Genomic DNA, 20,253 nt, shown 5'->3' with positions numbered 1-20,253 from the left:
TGGGTTCACGGTATTCAGCACATAGTAGATAAATTATTGTCATGAGGGAAAGATTCATCCATGTTCAGACTGTGGCTTTATGATTAATCTCACAGCACGAAGAAAACAACACTGTCTACAGATCAGCACAAATCTATTTTCTGTTGCATGTGCACTGAACACTGGTTTTAGAGAAATATGCTAAAATCTTAAGAGGAGAAATCTGTATATTTAAGTGAAAAACCAAGAAAACGACCTTCCTGGTCCCTGTAGTAAAGGAGATTCTTAGCGTTTTGTGAATCCTCTTCTTGCAGTCAGATTTTAGTCCCGTCTCTTTAAACATTAACAAATTTCAATTCACCGTCTTCCATCTGTGATGTGAAAAATGGCAAAACCTCCTTTAACATCATAAGTTATTTTACTGCAGCTCATAATGTTCTGGTGTGTTTGTAGATTAGTATAACTTGACATTTTCATTTTCGTTTGATTTAGGTTTTCTTATCTTTCAATTTTAGAAAGGCCTTCGTGTACAGGACAGTTGACTAATCTCAAAATTACAGGTGTAACACAGAAATGCAAGGACAACAGCTTCTTATTGGCATGGCTTTGTCTTCTTTGTCTGGTAACTACAGTCGTCTGGAGAAACCTATGTGGCACTCACACTGGTCTACACTTTAATCTGTAGCCATTGTTGTATGAATGGGGATCCAAAAAAGCTCTCAGCTTTGTCTGGGTGTGAACACATTTCAAAATGTCCTTGACTAACAAGCACAAACACACCACACAACACAGATTTGAATTGCAATCACCATTACCCCCACACTATCATACTGTACTATACTGATACGTTGGCGTTTCAGCGTCTGCTGTGTTATACAGAAACACGTACCTGTTTGTGTTCTCAATATGTCTGAAGTGTCTACAATTGTGCACTCATACTGTAATATGTGTAAAGTGGAAACATTTTTAATGCCGAAATTACATTTTCCCCTCCTACATCCATGCCATAGACACAGTGGTGTGCGTATCAGCGGCTAAGGAGGAATAGGAATACGAATAAGTCCCCATCTTCTTAGAGAGAGATGAGAAGATCTGTACCAACCAGCAGATTTTGGTAACTGTTCCTCCCCTGTTTTTAAGTCTTTATGCTTATCTATTCAGAAATGTGCTTTGGCTCAAGGTCTTCAAGGCAATTACGTTCCCATCCCTACATGTCAAACTATTTCTTTTTAATATACTGGAGATGAATTGTTGTTTACTAATACAACATTTCATTCACTTTGAATATGATGAATTCACACATCAATTTCTTCTTTTGGAAAGTGCTCAGCAGCTACTGGCTACAGAAGTGGTTTTATATTCAGATCCAAGTTTTTTTGTTTCCATATTTTATGGTCATTCATCTACCTTTTTTTTTTTTAAATGACAGTTTTATGACGTGCTTTTTCTAGTCCTTAAATAATGACCTCAATCAAAAGGTAATTTGGTGGCTCTGGTGTTCATAAATCTCATCGTCTGCTGATTTCCACACTGGGAACATGCTCAAATACATATGCAATAAACCAAAAAAGATCCATATTGTGCTATTTAAAAAAAAAAAAAAAACCTCTGAGGTTTCACTAATACAAATCACATTTATTTGATTTATGCACAATAGTTTGTAGCAGTTACAGAGATTGTACTGTATTGTGTATGAGGATGAAGCAAGTTAATAAAACCAATGTTAACTTCTTAACAGTACACACTAATACAGTTTAGGTTTTTAGAGATTTGTTGTCAACTTGTATACCAGAGGCCTAAAAATGACAGATCCCACTCTCATGTTCCCTGAACATGGTTTAGTCTATTCTCAATTTGTGACTAGCAGGTCCTGACTAACTTGTTTTGAGTTCATTATGTTTAGGTAGAATTACGCCAACCCCCGTGCCCCATTTTTTGTCATCAGAGAACAAACAAGAATGCACATGTCCCATCTCCCAAGTGAGTGTTGTATGTTTTGACAACATTGTGTGTTGTCGACACTAATCTCACGCTTGAAATATATGCAATATATCAAAAGGTGTTATCACGCTGCCATGGGAGTCAGACACAAAGCTATGTACCACCCAAGTGTTGAGTTGTTCTGTTCACTGTACATAAAAAACACAGCGTGCCTCTAAAACTCAATCTTTATTAACTTGTTTTGATTTTAGGACACATTAACAGGCAGATACAAAAAGAAGTGTAAAAACAGACTAAAACAAGTGTCACAGAATAACTACTCATACAGACCTATGTATGGCTTCTGTTCAGAGTGAGAATGGCATTCAGTCCTCCGTAATGTACACATACAAATGGGAGCAAGGCGTACCTGCAGTTTAACGATTAATTCTACCAGCAGAAGAACCCCTTTGTGAATGTCCTCTAAGTATTTGTTTGCAGTCTATTGTGGGGCCTCTTCCATTTCCAGATATCTTAAGGTCCATATTCCCTTCATGGCAGCCCAGAGTCTTTGAGGTTGCTCGCAAGTTCTGTGAAATCCAGGTTCATGTTCTCCCTTTGAATGTGTTCATGCAGGTATAAGTCCCAGAAAACTTGTGGATTTCTTCGAGTGCAACTTGTGGCATGAAGCTAAAAAAGTGAATAAAGGTCAGTGATGCAGATGAGTTAAACATGAAGCGTAAAGTGTGGTGATGAAAACGAGACCAACACACAAATAAATAAAATCTATTCTAAAGATTTTTACCTTTTTAGAATGACGAGGGCATGCATAGTCCACGGCAGGTAGAGAAAGGCCTTGTCTGCTCTGACAGCATCCACAGTCCTTTGGGCAACCACCTCCGGTTTAAGAGGAGGAAAGAGGTGGGGAAACCTACAGACGAAAGACAAGTAGTTAGAGATAATGCATTTTCAAAGTGTACCCAATTATTCATTTTAATTTGATATTACAATGCAAACCATCTGCTTCAGGAAGCTATGAATGATTTTTATGGCAGCATAGCAACAAGTTATTAATATGTATGGGTTGACTAATTGTATGTGAAATGTTTCTGATGTTCCAAAACTAATGCACATCGGGAAAGGTTGGATTTACTCATAAACCTGTACAAAAACATTGTGTGCCATAGATGCTGAGCGCCTTATACAGTTTTAGAACCAATATATAACCTAATAAATAAGTGGTTATGCATATTCATAACAATCTTAGTTGCCACAAAACCTTGTACAAGGAGCTGTCTATCTGCAAGGAGCTGGAGGATTGTGCAAATTCATGAACGCACATTTTCCAGCACTGTCACAGTATATAATAATGATGTACTAGGGAGTAGCTCATTACACAGTGGAAAGGTCAGGAGCTCACCGGAGTCCATGGGACATATTTTCTGGTAACCATGAACGCTGTCCAAAATTCCATCTGAGCAGTTCATTTAATACTTATATAAATATTTCACTCTCAACACAAATGTCAACCTCTTGGTCTAGTGGAAGACAAATCAGAGGATCTCTAAATGCAGAATAACGCTGCTAATGTGGGCTAAAAACAAATTACATATTGTATGTTGAAATTCCTAGATGGCAACAATTGTAAACAAACAACTGTGGGAAAGAAATATTTCCACTTGTTGTGGGTTTTCACCTGACTCTCATTCCCTGGAACATTTCTGTGTTGGTGTGGAATGGAAGCACTGTGGTGCAGCCAACACCAGGACAGTCCAGCAGGCCCAGCGTCAAGCTCTCCATGAAGGCCAGAGACGAGGCTTTGGAAGTGCAATAGTCTATGGCCCCAGGAATGGGAGACTGGGACAGGATGGAGTTTATGCATACTACATGGCCATGCTGCAACTCCAGCATTCGAGGCAGGAAGGCTTTTGTAGTCTGAGATGAGAAAAGAAGAAAAAAGGAGAATGAAGAGGCAAATAAAGACAAGGTGGAGGGATAAATGGAAATCTAAGGTGAAATATATTCAGTAGAGTAATAAGAATACCTGACACGAGAAACAAGCCAACAATGTAACCACAGATTAAATTTCCATTTCCATTTAGTTGATAATTGCATTTCTGTCTCCATATGACAGTCGTTTGATCTCCATTCCAAATAAAAATGCCATGAGTTTCAAAACCTCTCTGATGTTACTGAGGCTAAGAATCAATTTGGAAATACCCCATTTAATCTCCCATAACTGTCATGATTGGCAGCTCTGAAGGAGCCTGTGTATACACCCCATGCTATAATCAAAATGTGAAAGTGATAAGGATAATCTGCAAGAAGGAATTCCCCTACACATGCATGTAAACCGCTCCTGCTTAAACCTCTGCAGGTCTTACCCAGAACTGCCCCATGGTGTTGATATGTTGAGATTTCAGGAGGCTGTCATCATCACTGTCCATCAGACTTTTGCCGTGGACTACGGCCGCGTTGTTCACTAATATTGTGACATCTCCCACCTGACATGAAAAAGCACAACAATGAGAATAAATAACAATAAAACAAGCTGTGAAACAGTGGTGTGTGTGTTTTTTTTGGGGGGGAGAGATTTCTGTCTGCTTTTATGAGGGGGGGCTACAGCTGTGCTGCACCAGCACTGTCAGCAATATATTCCTGCTCATATTCAGATGTATCAGATGAAGAATAATCTACACAGCAGATGGGAGACAGAACAGCTCAGAGCACATATACACAGAGGGGAGACGGAGAGGCATCACATGGAAAGGGTTTCTCTCTCCGTGCTAGCAGATATACTGTATCTTTAGAAGAACATTAGGCTGGCGTACCTTTTCTCTAACCACCTTGGCTTGCTTGTAAACTTCCTCCCGATTGGCCACATCACATATGAAGTAATGACATTCTGTTCCTGAGAGAGAGATCTCTTCAGCTGTTTCTTTGAGACACTTTTCTGTTCGGCCCCACAGGATCACCTAGCAATACATAAAAATAACACTTTCATAGGTTAGAAACAAATAGTGGGCGTGCATTGAAAACTGTGACATGATAAGAAGGACATTGAATGAACTGTTGCCTATAAATGGAACAAAAAAAGTTGTCAGTCAGTGAACAAAACATTACGTGTGTTATGCACAATTTTTCTGGCAATGAGACCTGTAGAAAGCGCAGCAATGCTCTTTTCATTCAGAGAACAGAGAGGCCATTTTCACTCTAACAAATAGTTTTCGAGCAAGATTAAAGGCTCGGGGGTTGCTGTGAGAATGAATTGTCTCTTCATCCTCCCGGAGACTAAATGAAGGCCAGTCATTTGAGCAGGGAACATGGGGTTGGATGGAGGTGGGGGACTAGTGATTGGGCAATTAGATCTGTCAGTCTCTGGGGTCAGGGAAAGGTAATGAAATCAGGGGGTGAGCCCTCCTCATCTCTCACACACAAATTCTCAAAGAGATTACACGGCATGTTGGGCAGATGAGCCCCGTCATTTCTGGTCAGGGAGTCTGAAAACAGTGCGTGTGTGAAGTGCTGAGGACGCCAGTGTGGGATTTGGCTGGTCGCCCGTGACCAAGGTTAATATTTGAGCAAAAAGTCCTCTGGAAAGTGATCTTGTGTATCTGAGACAGACAGACTGCATGTGTGTATGTATACACACACTGAAAAGAGAGTGTGTCTGTCAGGATGGAAGGATTTATTAGTCTCGACATGAAAGGCATGTGAGAGCAGATGAACATAGTGAAGTATATATGAACATGTAGCAGGTAAACGTTGTGCATTTGCAGTGTAATGCATTTACACCAGCAAACACACTTAATAACAGTATTGTCAGCATTTAAAGTGCACCCTTCACTCCTTCCACTGCTACAGATGATCACACGTGTCATCTTGCACAAATAAAACCTGTCATCTTGCAACACCAGGACACTCTGAGTCAGTGCCAATCCTGTAAAATTTACTCAGCATTTGTCTAGAGCCAAACATAACACACTGGCAAACACAGCAATTTCATTTGCACAGTTAGAATCTTTAAAATAACTGCATTGCAATCTGTTTTAAATCATAGTTTAGTTCATTAACAAGTATCCAATGGTAAATCTGGCTGGAGCAAGCCAAGCAGAAAATACTGACTGTAAAGCTTGAGGGACACCAGAGATTACAGACAGAAAAGTATTCTTTATTTAGTTATCAGATCTGGAGCCATGACTGTTTGGCTCCCTCTGTGAACAGCCCCTGTTTGAGTTGCTTGTGATTGGGTTTTTTGTTTGCTTCATTTGCAAGCCTATTTGAGTAATCAGCAAAGGCAGACAGGTCTTGATAAATAACTGAAAGCTTTTAATAGGATTTGAGCCCTACAAACAAAGCTGACAGCTCTCATTAAAAGTCTGCACTCAAACTGTGCTCTCCTGTTAAAATGTTATTTAATTCATTAAGTTTATCACCCGTCAAAACACGCAGGGCCCTCAGAACAAACAAGCATCGGCCAAATTGCTGTGTGGATAGAAAGAGTAAGAAAACAGTTTTAATTGACCTTGCACAAGCCCCCTTCCCTATCACCGATAATCCAGTTATTGTTCTAACTAGGCATGCCTAACAAGACTTAACATCAACACACGCTGTAAGAACAAGCTCTTTAATCAACAAATTAATGTTGCAAAGCTTCAAACAAGACCTTGAGAGAGAGAGAGTGCAGATGCCACTCAATGCTGGCTGCATTCAACATCTCTGTGTCCTCAGTAGCGCCGCTCAATCTCGGCGATACTCTATCTCTCAGATCTGAATGTATGGGTGGGTATAAACCCTCCTTTTCACACCCATTGTATAGGCCAGCAGAGAGGCGGCATACAGAGGGGGCAGCAGGAGTTCAGGAGGCAGTCGCCTGCCACTGTCTAATTACTGCAGAGACAGCAAGGTCAGTTGCAGGGCAATACCCAGCTGGGAGCGGTGTGCTTCCCGCCTCCAGCACAACACACACGCACAGCCACAAAAAAAAAATCTGTTGTCAGCGTCTCGGTTTGGCTCATCTTCCTAGCAGTGATCTCTGTATGTAATGCTAACAACCACATAAAAATGTTTTTTTTCTAGATGTCAACTATTTGCTGGGATTGTTCGGAAAGCTCTCTCAGCCCTCTCAACGTGGATGCACTGTGGTTTGGTTTGTTGTTTCAGAACTTTTCTGCAATGGCTCCCCTCCTACGAACCTACAGCATGAGAAGACCGAGCTCCTCTCCTGAGCCCTGAGCTCTTTCGTCTGCACTAAAGTTAAGTCTTCCTCACGCTGTGAAAACACACACACAATCTAAGGCGAAAAGAAATTCCGCCTGCCAATCACAAAGGGGCTCGAACTGGGGTTAGCGCAAGTTCATAGAGGTTAGCCCTATTCATAATTACCGTCCTATTTCCTTTTAGCATCTCTTTAGGCAGGGAGTAATTGTCATACACATTACCACAGGTGTTGTTTTCAAAGCCTTCACACCTTGATAATACCCAACAATGGGGTGCTGAAAAGCATGGTGACATCCTTTGTTGTGCAGCTGCAAAGTAAAGCTTTTAAAACCCACTGGTTTCTTCTTGCTCATTCCCCGAGGAGATGGCATTGAAATACAGAGGAAGGCAGTTACTGTTTCATTGAGCTTTTAGCAATGTTTTCAAGCAGCTAAAATTGCACCTTAAGAGAGCATCCAAGATGCTGAGCCCATGTCACACATGTACGGATAATTACAACCCACAGATTTCAGCTGCTGCATGAGTTCTGCCAGGAAAATTACCACCATTTTCTTCCATGTGTGCTGATGACTCCCATCTGAGGTGATCAAAAATAGAGCTGCTCTGTGTTAACACATTACTGCTAAAGGGACACGAGTGGCTCATCAGGCACTCAGCTGTGTAATGTTCACCACTGGATTGGTAGACACGCTGCAGCTGGAAGTGATGATGAAAACAGAGGTTAACCTGACCTGCACTGATGAGGAACTGTCTGTGGAGCTACTGGAAAATTTCAGGCCCAAGTGACAGCTCCTAGTTAGAGGGTGAGGGATGGTGAGGGTGAGGGGAGATGGGAGGGTGGAGTGGTTCTCCAAAAGAGAGAAAGCTGCATACATGACATTTAAATCTATTAGCACTGAGGATGCTGTCACGAATTCATTGGTTTGATACAGCAGTGTAATTAAATGACTTTTGAATTTCAAACAGTTGACTCCATTCTACAGAGCAGTGAAAACCCAGGTAGCAGCATGTATGGAAACAATGATTATGAATCCCAACTTGTAAAAAGGACTTTTCATCATATTTCTGATCTTTGCATTTGACTAATCCGAGATAATGCACTCTGTTCTTCCCTAACCCTTTTTGTTGGGCTCATTTTGTTTTGCATACACTCATAATAGGTATCTCATGTCCTCATGCTATGCTTGAAAACAAAACCTAATCTGTCTTCTATTAAAAGCATTATGGGGCCTTTTGTTGTGCTGGGATGTGTTGGCAGATTTTAGAACTGTGCACAAACGGCTCTAAAAAAGCCAGCACACAGTAACAGGGTGATAGAAGAGTTGTTGTGGCTCTAAAGCAGTTTCAGTGTGTTTGTGGATAACCCCCTCCCCCCATCCCTCCCTCCATACTCAACAACAACAACAACACAGTTTTTTTTTAACATCACATTTACAGGAAAATCTTTATAGGTTTAGTGAACATGTGAGTCACAGATTCAGCACAGGCCTCAGCAGAACGCATGTCAACCGGGCTCTGCACTAAATCACATCAATCAGCCTTAAGGGCCGCTCCTGCCTGGCCTGTGGCTGACCCATGCTGTTGTTCAATATCTGAACCTAAATTGAGGGCAGTGTCATCTGTCTCACTGGACCAACTAGGCTACGTGGAGGTCATGATCTGAGCTTTTCACAGAACAGTGGAACAACAATACACTGAGGGCCAAGGTGGGACAGGTGGGACCGAGCAACCTGAAGCTGGAGGCACAAGAACGCACAGGTCACGTTTACAATCATGACAGAATGTGTTTCTCTGGAAAGTGTTAAAATAATAACACATTAATGCAAAATAAAAGAGTTGCCTGCAGCCAAATTCAATTACCTTTCTGGCTCCTTGTTTAGCAAATTCTTTGGCCAGGTGACGTCCGATGCCTCGCCCCCCACCGGTGATCAATACCACCTCCTTGGAAAGGTCCTTCCTTCTGCTTGGCAAGAGCGAAAACAAACTTGCTCTCACTATGTAGTAAAACATCTGAACCGGGAACAGCAGCATGCGACACGCACTCTTCAGCTCCATTTTCGCAGCCGACACTTGTGTTTACGCTGCAGGTTTACGTGCACTGATCCCCCGACAGTGAGCAGAGTTCAGAAAACTGCGACTCAGGAGCGCCTGCAAGTTGATCCGCATGTAAACAGTGTCATGAGCAGCCTCACAAAGTGTTGCATGAGTAATCCACTGGCGCAGAAGTAGTGAAAAAGCAGAAGTGTGAGACTTCGCGGAGCTCTGACATGTTAGTCGACATGCATCAGGATCTCGAAATGTGTGAGTGATCAGTCATTACGCCTGTCAGCCACTGCTGGAGAGGCACAGACGTGGATCGCTTGGCCAGACTGCGCTCCGCGGTGCGCGCTACTGAGGCTGCTGGGCTTTGGCGTTGTGTTCCTGCCTTGTGCTGCCTTATATATTAGCGCCTCTGCCCTGGCTTCGGTTCTTCAACTAGTGAAAGGACCTGGATGAACCTAAAGGGGAGGTCTGTAAGGGCATTAATCCTGATTGACATGTTGAGAGGGCATGAATATTTTGCTCCAGTGCCCGTCCACCCTGAGTGGTTGCGTACTTGCCTCGTCCCCACCCCCTTTCATGTGTTTACAGCGGTGGTTCTCAATCCGTGGTGGAGGGCCCCCCCAGTGGCCGCCCCACTGCGTCCCAGGTGGGTTCCCAACTTTCTACTGGGAGAGTTTAACTGTGTAATTTCATTGACTCGAGCTTGATGTCGTTATACAACATGCAGCGGTGCTGCTGTCGCAGGTTTCACTGACAGCTGATGCAAAGTGTCACATGAGGTTATTAGTCCTGCTCAGCTAATCCTTATCCACCCCCCAGGTTAATTAAATAAAACAAATAAGCATGCAAACAAATGACCCATCAGCTAAACAGTAAGCAAACACACAACTGGGAAATCTGACAGTTGTAAGCACAACAGTACCCCCCAACAATAACTAACCTGAGTCCCCTTTAATAGGTAGATAGATCTGCAAAATCCCTGTTTAAAGACACAATACATGGGGAAAACATCTGCTTTCTCTAGCCTCAATATTGTGAAATAAAAACTTGTCTTGATTATTGTGCCGTATTGCACATAGAAGTCAAGTCTAAGCTTAAACACTCGAACAATACAAAACGGACATTGTATTTAATTAATGAAAAGTGATTTCACAGTTTGTTATTTGTACTGATTTGATGATGTCTGTTTACTTGTAGAGGTTTTAAATGTGTAAAGCCACATCGGTTGTGTTACTGTATTTTTGAAGCAGGCTATAGTCTTTGTGTGTGACAGTGCAATTTGGGAAATAGGTCAGACCAGTCTCAGAAGCTTGGCAGAGTAACAAACAGAAAATGGCATGATTGCCTCCTAAACAAATCCAATGAATTCATGGGCCTCAGACAAGATTCCACTCGGTGATTTTTGGCCCCGGCTCTGTGATTTTTACTGGGTATTGCTGAATGCAAGGCTTTTTCAGCAACTGGGATGGGTTTAAAGAGCAACCTCACAATGGTTGCTTTGTGCTGGGCTGAGCTACTTAGGCAAAGCAGAGAGGCTCTCGGGGGCTGCTAAAACCTCCAAGACAACACAAGTCCAGATGCTGTCTTCATTTTGGATATTTCAGAGATTTACAAAATGCGAATCCAAAGTCATGTTGCACTGGAAGCTTAAACCAAAGTATTCTACGCTGACGTGCTATGAAATATAAGTTAGTGGATTTGTAAAAACAAGACAAAAATCTAAACATATACACTGTGGTGAGGAGCAGCAAATGGATTCAAGCTGCACGTCGTATGCAAGCATGTAAATAGAGGATATTTCAGAAGGGAGAGATTATTTATACTCGTAGTATCACTGCCATCTACAGATCAACAGTGAAAGTTCAGATAAGGGTGTTTCTCAGCCAGCAGCACTCACCAGCGAACACTTTCTTCTCTTAGGCACCAGACGAGGCAAATGGCACTTTAACCTGAGTGCAGATGTGAGCAGGAGAGTTTTCCTTAAAACCAGGAGCGTGTGAGAAAGCGGGACAAACATTAGATCCACTAGATATTAAAAATTTTGCTGACATGAAAGCAACTTAATGGGCACTAAACTACCTAAAACCTGCTCTGTTAACATTATTCTATGTAGTACATAGTGCAACAACCTGGTTTCTTTGGGATTTATAATTACTTTCACTATACAGGCATAGGAATATAATTATTTTACCTAGGCAACATGCAGCCAAGGTCAGAATGCATTGCATGCGGATGTGGGAGGGGTGGATGGATGCTGAAAGCAGGTAGATAAAAACATTTACTCCTAATGACTTACCTTCAGCAGACCAGACCAGCAACACCATGGACATCAGCTCGGCGATTTTAATAATTGGCTTCGCTGCTCTTGTTGCAGCCTTCCTCCTTCTGGTAATTGGACTTGTGTACTCTGAGCTGATGAATTCAGACATCCCTCGTGAGGTTACAAATAGTGGGAAACTGCACATAGTTCATGGCTTGTTTGTTGGCATAGCAATTGTGGTGAGTATCTACGGAATCTTTGGACATGTTAGGGCTTAGTATTTTATGTTTCCTGTGTGTTACTGTGTCTGTTTTAATTCACTTTATTATTGTTTAATTAGCCTATTTCTTAATGTGGAGCAAAATACCTCCCGTGTACCTCCTGTTCTTTGGGCCACCCTTTCTTTGTCCTCCAGCATCTGATAAAGCTGAAATCAGAGAAATGTTAGATAAGAAATCAAGTCTGACAAAGGTGCACAAAAGCAAGGTCATGTGTTCCCCTGCTTTGATGTTGTCATAGTAAATATGGTTTCTCAGGGAGAATAACTTTGACTTTGACTTTACCAATCAAAAACATTTTTAACATCATCCCCTGTTTGTGCTCAAATCTGTGGATCCTTTTCCTGCCAGGGCCGGATCTTGCATCGCCTGGGCATTTGTCATCAGGTCAGCTTCATCCGCTGGTTTGTGGCCTGTTTTCTGACTGGCTCTAATCCAGTTCCTGCAGGCCTGCGAGTGAAGGACCTGACGTTTTCTGAGATTCCAGTGCGAGTCTACGAACCCACCACTGTTTGCAGCGGCTTGAGAAGAGGTCTCGTTTATTTCCATGGAGGAGGATGGGTGCTGGGAAGCATCGGTATACAATGTTTATGTTATTTACTTGAATGAAATAAAACTATCCAATACTAATTAATATCTGTATTGAAAACTACTATGTAAATCTGCAAAGTAACCAGAGACTAAAAGTCGCCCACATGACAAGAAAATAAATAAACTAAGATATAATCAGAAGGAGAAAGTCACAAAATATAGAATTTATGTGGTTTAAAAACTACAAATTACAAAACTTTACATACATTTAGTACCTTCTTTACCTGAATGTGTTATTAATTCTAATTAGTTTCTTAATTAACATGACGTCTAAATACAGAGAAGCTGAAGAGTTTATGTAGAAAGATGAGCAAAGATGATTGTGCTCAGTCTATGGTTCTTCTGTTGTGGTTGCCTGTTATTAAAAATCACAGCATATCTTATGTTAACCGTGATGTTCTGTTAAACCTCTCCAGAGTCCGTTGATGAAGTCTGTCGGTACATTGCAAAGGAGGGAGACACCACTGTTGTTTCTGTTGGGTACCTAAATCTTTCCCACAATTCACAGAAATATCCAAGACCTATTTAGTTTTCCAGAACTTAACATATTGTCACATCTTGGCTCTCACCCCTCTCAGGTACCGATTAGCCCCTGAGCACAGGTACCCTGCCCAGCTGGACGACTGTGAAACTGCAACGTGTCACTTCCTGTCTGTGGCTGAGACAGAGTTCGGCGTGGACTCTCACAGAGTGGCAGTCGGAGGGGACGGCACTGGGGCTAACCTGGCAGCAGCACTGTGCCAACGGCTGGCGAGGAAAGAGGACGGACATCTGCCATTCCCTTGTGCTCAAGTTCTCATCTACCCAGCCCTGCAGATGGTAGATTTCAACTTGCCCTCGTACCAGCAAAATCATGCTGTGCCCATATTGTTCCGTGGCCGGATGGCATTCTACTTCCTGCAGTACCTCAGTGGGGACGTGTCTTTGTGCCAAGATGTGCTGGAGGGTAACCACGTCCCCACTGAGCTCAGGCCAAGCTGCGTAGAATGGCTCTCCCCTTCCAACCTACCTGCTGAATGCCTTACACGAGGGTTCTGTGAACACCCGGCTCCAGACTACAATGGGGAGGTGTATCACGCAATCAAAGCTGGCTTGGAACCTGAGGTCTCTCCTTTATTGGCTGATGATGCTATTATTCAGAAGACCCCTCCCACCTTCATACTCACCTGTGAGTATGATGTCCTCAGGGATGATGGCATTCTCTACAGGAAACGCCTGCTGGACTTGAGAAAAGACGTCACCTGGGAGCATGTGAAGGATGGTTTTCATGGCATCCTTAACTTTTTTAACCACGGCTGGCTCTCCTTTCCGTGTGCACAACAGGCTGTGGACAGCGTTGTTGAATTTGTGAACACACTGTGAAGATCATAACTTGGATAATGAATGTGCTTTATTCTATTTTCCATCTTGTTTTACATTTTAATAAACAAAAATTGCGCCCAGTGGCAGTGTGTTCTTCTTCATTAAAAGTATACCATCCATACAAAAAAGAAAAAACACAAAAATCAATAAACAAAATCTTCTTTACATCAAAGTAGCTTGAGGACAGTATGGAAACAATTTCTGACACATTTTTAACAATATAGACAAGTGCGGTATGGTCGGTACACAGATATAAGACATCTCCTCTTTGCTTCTGCTTGCCTTCTCTTTCAGTGTTTGCTGCATCCATGGCAACAGAGCTCTTCTATTTCCACTCCACTGTGTGTGCCAGGTAAATGCACCTCCATGCTATCTGTTGGACGAGCTAACCATGTTCTGACAAATGTTCAAATGTCCCCTGTTAGGTGTGTTTGACATAAAGTATGAACCAGGATAAATGGGCCCAAACCGGATGGAGAATAGAGCAGAAGTATGCAAACAAAGTGCTGTTAGGCAACTGGGCGGAAGAAAGACTTCAGGTAGGTATTCATTTATTATGTCTTTTTATTGCCTATTTTACTTTTCTCCACTCTACAATAATGTAACATTAGCTAATGTTAAGAGAAAGCAGAGGACCCTGTAGAAAGCTGTGGCAACAATATAAAAATACGATGTTCTGTTTTATACAACTTCAATTGACTATGAGAGCATTTTTATTTTGCTGCAGATCCAGAATATAACGCCATGCCAGTGACAGCATGCCAGCGGTTTTGTAGCACCTCAGTTGGTAGTCACATCTATAATAAAGTGATTAGGCAACCTCAGTTCAGCTACATCAGCACAGACTCCTGGTGGGAGAGGCTGGAGCCGGAGGCTAATTGCATTGACTTGAGGTTTGGCCACAGGCTGCTGGTTCAGGATCTCAGAGGAGAAATGACTTAAGAAATACTGTACAACAGTGTGAATCGATGGTGAAGTGTGAGCTTTGCTGATCCTTGTGCTGGGCTCATTGCTCAAGCCCCTGTATATTCTCCCTCTTCGCTCCTCTTTGCAGCGTCTGTTTATTCTGTCTGACACAGTTCACTCGGGAGCCAAAGACAGCCAACAGCACCAATCGCGCAGACTACCAGGCGCACTGGGACTTCAAGCCAGACGCCTCTGAGAGAAGATCTGCCCTGCTGAGAGCTGAGGTCAGCCTTTAACTGCTCATTCATGGCATTAACACCAATTGAATGCCTGTCACAACTCTGCAAGTCAGGGCTTTCTTCTCTAGATTGTGGCCACTTCTGCATAATATTGACGGCCAAGATAAAGGCTTGTGATAAAACTCTTTATGAAAGCAAGTTTCTGGTCAGACTCAGCAGTCGTGAAAAATGTGTAAAATCATCAGTCCTAGTGGGCACTTAGAGGCTAGTTAGAGCAATTATCTGCTGTCACATGGAGAGCCCTTGAAGATTATTGTAAAAGAAGAGGCCATGCCCTCTATATATTAATCCAGTGTAGGCCAACATGCTATGTTGAGACTACTGTGTGTGGTTTTTCAGGGACTTCCATCCAAGCTGCTATTTGCACACGGTGGAGTCCCATCCTCTCATTACTTGTGGACACATTATGAAGAGAACTACGGGCGTCATCACACCAACACTTTGTCCACTCCGAGGCATTCACACAACCTGACATGGCAATCTGAGAGGTCTGACCAACCCCTTACTGGTAAGACTCGAGTGTCATTACACTGCTGCTAGGACATTATATATTAAACCCTCCAGGCACACTGTTGTGAGGGTAGCAAAAACAGTCTTCAGTGTGTTCAGTTTTGGATAGACAAAAGACATCAGCAGTTGTGCTCATGAACAATTACATTTGTTGTTGGCCCCGGATGCCTTTTATTGTTCCAAATCAGTCACCATTGTAATTAATGGCCACCGTAACTGTGTTCCTTTATAGCCTTACAAACCAACTTTGGCCCACTGCAGTCCACAAAGCACCGTTTGGAAAAGCAGCAGTCACACCTCCCATGACTGACTGTGTACAGGTCAGCATACCAAAGGCACCCACTTAGTACCTTCTGCCAGAGCCGCTTTGCCAGGGCTTCACGCATGCTCTCCAGCCACCTCCATACAGCCAATCACAACAGCAAGGACCTGGATCTGAGATGCCGCTCACTGTTGCAAGTGCCAGATCATTGTTTGAGTCTGCTTTCGTCTTCACAGCAGGACTCCAGATAAGACTGTGGCTCTCGAATTTCCTCACATACTTCTTGTTAATGCACCGGTTCTGCTGAAGTAATTGCTTTGTTTTTTTTACTGGTTAATTTCTTTAACTGAGTAGATCATTTGGGAAACAAAATTACGGGAAAAAAAAATCATTATGTGGCTGTGAGGACTATTTTAGATTCACTATGTTGTACTGATATGAGATTACAGTATATGTGCATCTCTGTGCAAGAGTAATGAAAAAGGAGGCGGCTATGAATTAAATAATTACATACAAATTGTTTCTCTATTTACAAACTCAATACATGAAACTCAGAATAGGCTTCATATATTAAGTTTCCCTAGACACTCTAGATACCATAAAAAAAATAGTAAAACAAGTGTTGATGCCAGAGCTGACCTGGGTATTGAGGCAAACCAGAATTCATGAGTCATCCAAGGCAGTGTCTGAAGGGACATGTCTAACTCCCATTCCATTAGGTGTTTAATTACAGGGAATCAAAGTGTTTAATTAGGAAGAATCAAAGATGCTTATGTTTGATGGTCAACCATCTGCGCCTGCCTCCCTTTTTCCCGCCTGCCTGCTGCCTTTTCGTGCAGCTGAAGCCCTCTGTTTCACCCACTGTTAGTTAGTTAATCACTCTACTGTGCTGCTGATGCCTGTATGTCACATGACACCTCTCTGTTGTGGGTAGTCTAGAGCTCCAACACTACACAAAACCACGTTGTGTTTGCCTTCTGAGCCACATGATGGTGCTGTAGTCGCACGTCACCGTGAAACCTGTCAGTGCGTGTTTGAGGTCCACAGCTTTACGGTCTGAACAGTAAGAGATTTGATTATAAATGAGCAAACAATGAGGGATTACATATTTATCATTTGTATGCATACTTCCATTGTTAATGTCATTTCTAAACACTTCCAAAATAAACTACAAGATTGTTGTGTGTTATTCTATTACTGGTTGTCACATAAAGGCTGACATATACATTTGGACTAATACTATTATTCACTAATTGTAGATTAATATACAACGAATGACACATTGATGCAGCTCTTTTATGTTTATAAAACAACAAATAATAATAAAAAATAATAAGAAGGTTTAATTAGTACAACATATAATCTGCTCAGTAAGGACTTGAAAATGTACAATTCTTTCAGTGCAACAGAAAGAATGATTAAAATGATCAAAATAACTGCAGGTCTGAGTGTTAGAAGACTTTCAGAAGTAGTGACGAATGCTTTTAGAAGCTCATCTATTCATATTGTATGATATAACCATTTAGATCCTGTCATATTTAAAGAGCAACTGTAGATAATTGCATTGTATCCAGGCCACTGTGTAAGTTATATTCGTGCCCTTCACAGTGGAGCATAGTGATAGATTACCACTACATTGTCTAGTATTTGTAATGTATTAGAGCTGAATGAACTCATTTACGCTGGGACTTATTTTTGAATTATGTTTACTGCGAAAGAGGTTAAGCATCTGGAATGATATAAAACTAGCTTAATGACAGGAGGGAGTGGCAAATCAAAGAAAGAAACCATTTACATGGCAGCACATCTAGCGTAAATCTAAGTAAACAATAGTTTGACTACCGTTAAGCATATAATACTTCACTTCTGATGCCAAAGCTGAGACAGAAGGAACACAAATTTATTTGTACAAAACCCAGTCCAAGAAAATAAAACAGTTTAAGAAACTAATGCTTTTTTTGTGGAAAGGTGATCTTAATAACATCTCAAAGAAATGACAACAGCGAGGCTACAGTTTTGCAGTAGCTTATGGGGTTTAGTTAGATATAACCTGAGCAAAGCAAAACACACTCAGTCAACAAGAAGCCTGATGTAAAGCATGCTTCTGTTGGGACACACCATCACCGCCTAATCTTATCAGTAGAAAACTGAATCCTCCTTACACACTGGTCTGCCGGGGCTTCTTATCAGGGAGTGAAAGGACAAAGGGGAAAAGTATGCCCTTTGCAGCAGAGAGGACACTCAAATCCTCGTCAATGAAACCAGGAGAGATCTCATCAGCCTCGAACCTCATGGTGAACTGGCGGTTCACACAATAGATTGTGTCGTGCATTGTGACACACTGGAAAGCTGGGCAGTGCAGAAGCCGCTTTGAGCTGCACTCATACCACAGTCGAGCTACTGTGTGGTAGCGGTACACGCTGACACCCAGCACTGGGTTTACATCAAACCGATACAGAAATCTCCCTACAGCCACCATATCTGCAGTTCTGTCTTTGCTGCCTACTAACAGACTCGGCCTCCAAGTGTTAGTTTTGGGGCTGTAGCGCAGTAGAATATACCTAAGAGTTCCCCCAGAAACAAAAATCTCTCCACTGCAGACTGTGACGTGATGTGCTACAGCAAATGTATCATTAGGTAGTGGAGCCACGAACGTCCATCTATCCAATCGTGGGTCGTAGCGCTCCACTGAAGAGAGGCACTCCCCTCCGATGGCATAGATGAAGCCCTCCAGTGCTGCCAGTTTGCAGCGGGGCCTGGCCTCATTCATAGGACTGATCTCCTTCCAAATGGATGTCAAAGGATTGTAGCAAAACACTCGCTTTGAGGGTGTCATTTCTCTGTCTGTGCCTTGGCATCCCAATGCCACAAATAAGTAATTATCCATTGTGCACATGGCACAAGCTTTAGAGATGACCTCCTGTGGGATGGGGCCGACTGTGTGCCAGGAGTCTTTGTAGTCATCATAATAGTAGACTGCACTGGACGTCCTCCTCTGCTCTGTCGTCCTCACGTCTGTAATTGTTGCCCAGTCTTGAGGGTCCATATCTGCCACCATGATGAACCTTCTCCCCCTCATTCTTTGCATCTGGATTTGTTCCCGCTCATCAGCCATTAACCGCCCATAAATTTTGGGGTCCCTGAGCACATGGAGGTAGTTGTCTGACATGAACCTCAGAGCTGCTTGCTGCACAGAGGTCTGGCCATGTTTTTTGGCCAGGTACAAGATCTCCAAACAGTTATCAAGATCAAGCTTACTCTTCAAGCTTTCAAAATCTGTGCTGTCAAGACTTTTTGCTGGAAGGTGTAAAAACCGAGCCCCTGCTACAGTCTCCAGATCAGTTCCTTCCTTCATATTACTGTCTTTGCTTTCTGTTGATGGACTGATCATAGGGTGAACAGAGTTGGACTCATCACTGGTTGAGGCCAGAGAGTGAGTCATTAGAGTAGAGGTTCTTGAAGTTAAAAAAAGGTTGGGAGGCTCGTTTTGCTCTGTTGCAGAGAGATAGCTCTCTTTGCGTAGGAGTACAGGCCTTTCAGGGTGCCTCTGCTTGAGGCTTCCTGGTGACGAGGGCGCCTCAACAGTGCTTTGTGGTAAAACCAGATCACGCATAATGATGGGGCTCAGAGAGGAGGGAGAGCCTGTGAGGCTGCTGCCACGGCTTCCAAACTCCACTGGCTGTGACTCAGAGTTCCCCTCATACTGACCCGGCACAGTGTTTGGGTTTGTAATAGAATGAGAAGAAGACTCAACATAGTAATCATATATCTTTCCACGCACAATCTGGTCTCCTGTTCCTTCCAGCACAACGTTAGCATCCTCTACTTTGATCTCTGCCTTGGAGAGGAAGCTGGAGTAGGCCCCCTGGCGTTCCAAGTCTTGCCTTAACTCCCTGCCCACACCCACACTGCCCTCCAGCTTCTGCAAAAAGCAAGGGGAGCGGCGCCCTGTTGTACTGACCATCCCACTCTCTGCTGGATCAGGAAGGTTCAAAGTAGATCCAAATGAAATATTACTTGTGGCAATCTCTGCTTGCTTCTGATGATTGAGTATCTTCCCTTTCATGATGATATCTTGGTCAGTGTATGACACAATAAATACATCTTCACTCCTTTCAGCTCGGCATGGATGAGTTTCTGCTGGCATTTCCTTGATGCTGTCAGATGTCAGTTCATCAGCGGCAGGCTCTGTGTCAAAGGGTCTGGGTCGCTGGCCCCCATCATCGGTGTCACGTTGTGGTGTTGTGTTGCAGTTTTGGCAGGTTGCATTTTTTGGCTCTTTGACGCAGACTTGTTTTTTCTTTCCATCCCTGGAGCTGTAGAACCTGTAGGCCCATGAAACCAGCAGCACAGCAGCCACAGAGAAACTCAGTTTCAACAACAGCTGCATGTCGAACTGGACTCCCAAAAGCTCTGCAATAGGCATAGCTGTATCAGTGATGGCGGTGACGATTGGTTGGCTGATCCTTTTGACTTGACTAATGCGTCTCAGTTGTTGGCATCATGCAGTCTGGTTCACATTGTAAAAGAGCTGCTGTGATCTGATGACTGCACCTCTTTGCCCAGAGGATCAAGTGTAAATGATACCTCCAGAGGTACTATTTGCATCCCTGCCTCTGCAGA

General features: G+C 42.8%; 4 protein-coding genes across 4 annotated transcripts; 2 read left to right on the top strand and 2 right to left on the bottom strand.

The window, feature by feature from the left end:
• Positions 1-2,129: 2,129 nt before the first annotated feature.
• dhrs3b (dehydrogenase/reductase (SDR family) member 3b) lies at positions 2,130-9,669 on the bottom strand. The gene is made up of 6 exons (XM_026346724.1): positions 8,980-9,669; positions 4,731-4,874; positions 4,284-4,403; positions 3,596-3,834; positions 2,705-2,830; positions 2,130-2,589 (listed from the first exon to the last, which is right to left on the bottom strand). Exons 1-6 carry the CDS (start codon positions 9,172-9,174, stop codon positions 2,505-2,507), a joined length of 909 nt encoding a protein of 302 aa, XP_026202509.1. The 5' UTR covers positions 9,175-9,669; the 3' UTR covers positions 2,130-2,504.
• On the top strand, positions 9,670-13,653 carry aadacl4 (arylacetamide deacetylase-like 4). Its single transcript, XM_026346723.1, has 5 exons — positions 9,670-9,808; positions 11,537-11,661; positions 12,052-12,277; positions 12,708-12,771; positions 12,870-13,653. The coding sequence occupies exons 1-5, from the start codon at positions 9,670-9,672 to the stop codon at positions 13,651-13,653; spliced, it is 1,338 nt and encodes a 445-aa protein (XP_026202508.1).
• Positions 13,654-13,902: 249 nt separating this feature from the next.
• On the top strand, positions 13,903-15,749 carry c5h1orf158 (chromosome 5 C1orf158 homolog). Its single transcript, XM_026349466.1, has 4 exons — positions 13,903-14,192; positions 14,733-14,843; positions 15,198-15,366; positions 15,601-15,749. Exons 1-4 carry the CDS (start codon positions 14,097-14,099, stop codon positions 15,672-15,674), a joined length of 450 nt encoding a protein of 149 aa, XP_026205251.1. The 5' UTR covers positions 13,903-14,096; the 3' UTR covers positions 15,675-15,749.
• Positions 15,750-16,921: 1,172 nt separating this feature from the next.
• Positions 16,922-20,160, bottom strand: klhdc7a (kelch domain containing 7A). Its single transcript, XM_026350020.1, has one exon. The coding sequence runs from the start codon at positions 20,054-20,056 to the stop codon at positions 17,789-17,791; it is 2,268 nt and encodes a 755-aa protein (XP_026205805.1). The 5' UTR covers positions 20,057-20,160; the 3' UTR covers positions 16,922-17,788.
• Between the last annotated feature and the right edge of the window lie 93 nt (positions 20,161-20,253).

This window comes from Anabas testudineus, chromosome 5 (assembly GCF_900324465.2).
Source record: "Anabas testudineus chromosome 5, fAnaTes1.2, whole genome shotgun sequence".
Classification (NCBI taxonomy): Eukaryota; Metazoa; Chordata; class Actinopteri; order Anabantiformes; family Anabantidae; genus Anabas; species Anabas testudineus.
This window is presented reverse-complemented; position numbering and strand designations above follow the sequence as displayed.

Bases quoted from the DNA above. Each gene is read 5' to 3' on its own strand.
- dhrs3b (XM_026346724.1), bottom strand. From the start codon at position 9,174: ATGGAGCTGAAGAGTGCGTGTCGCATGCTGCTGTTCCCGGTTCAGATG. The intron at 4,875-8,979 runs GTAATTGAATTT...ATGTATTGCTAG, and splicing joins CTAAACAAGGAGCCAGAAAG to GTGATCCTGTGGGGCCGAAC. The intron at 2,590-2,704 runs GTAAAAATCTTT...TCACTTTTTTAG, and splicing joins GCCCTCGTCATTCTAAAAAG to CTTCATGCCACAAGTTGCAC.
- aadacl4 (XM_026346723.1), top strand. From the start codon at position 9,670: ATGAATATTTTGCTCCAGTGCCCGTCCACCCTGAGTGGTTGCGTACTT. The intron at 9,809-11,536 runs GTGGGTTCCCAA...CTCTTGTTGCAG, and splicing joins GCCGCCCCACTGCGTCCCAG to CCTTCCTCCTTCTGGTAATT. The intron at 11,662-12,051 runs GTGAGTATCTAC...TTTTCCTGCCAG, and splicing joins TTGTTGGCATAGCAATTGTG to GGCCGGATCTTGCATCGCCT.
- c5h1orf158 (XM_026349466.1), top strand. From the start codon at position 14,097: ATGAACCAGGATAAATGGGCCCAAACCGGATGGAGAATAGAGCAGAAG. The intron at 14,844-15,197 runs GTCAGCCTTTAA...GTGGTTTTTCAG, and splicing joins CTGCCCTGCTGAGAGCTGAG to GGACTTCCATCCAAGCTGCT. The intron at 15,367-15,600 runs GTAAGACTCGAG...GTTCCTTTATAG, and splicing joins GTCTGACCAACCCCTTACTG to CCTTACAAACCAACTTTGGC.
- klhdc7a (XM_026350020.1), bottom strand. From the start codon at position 20,056: ATGCCTATTGCAGAGCTTTTGGGAGTCCAGTTCGACATGCAGCTGTTG.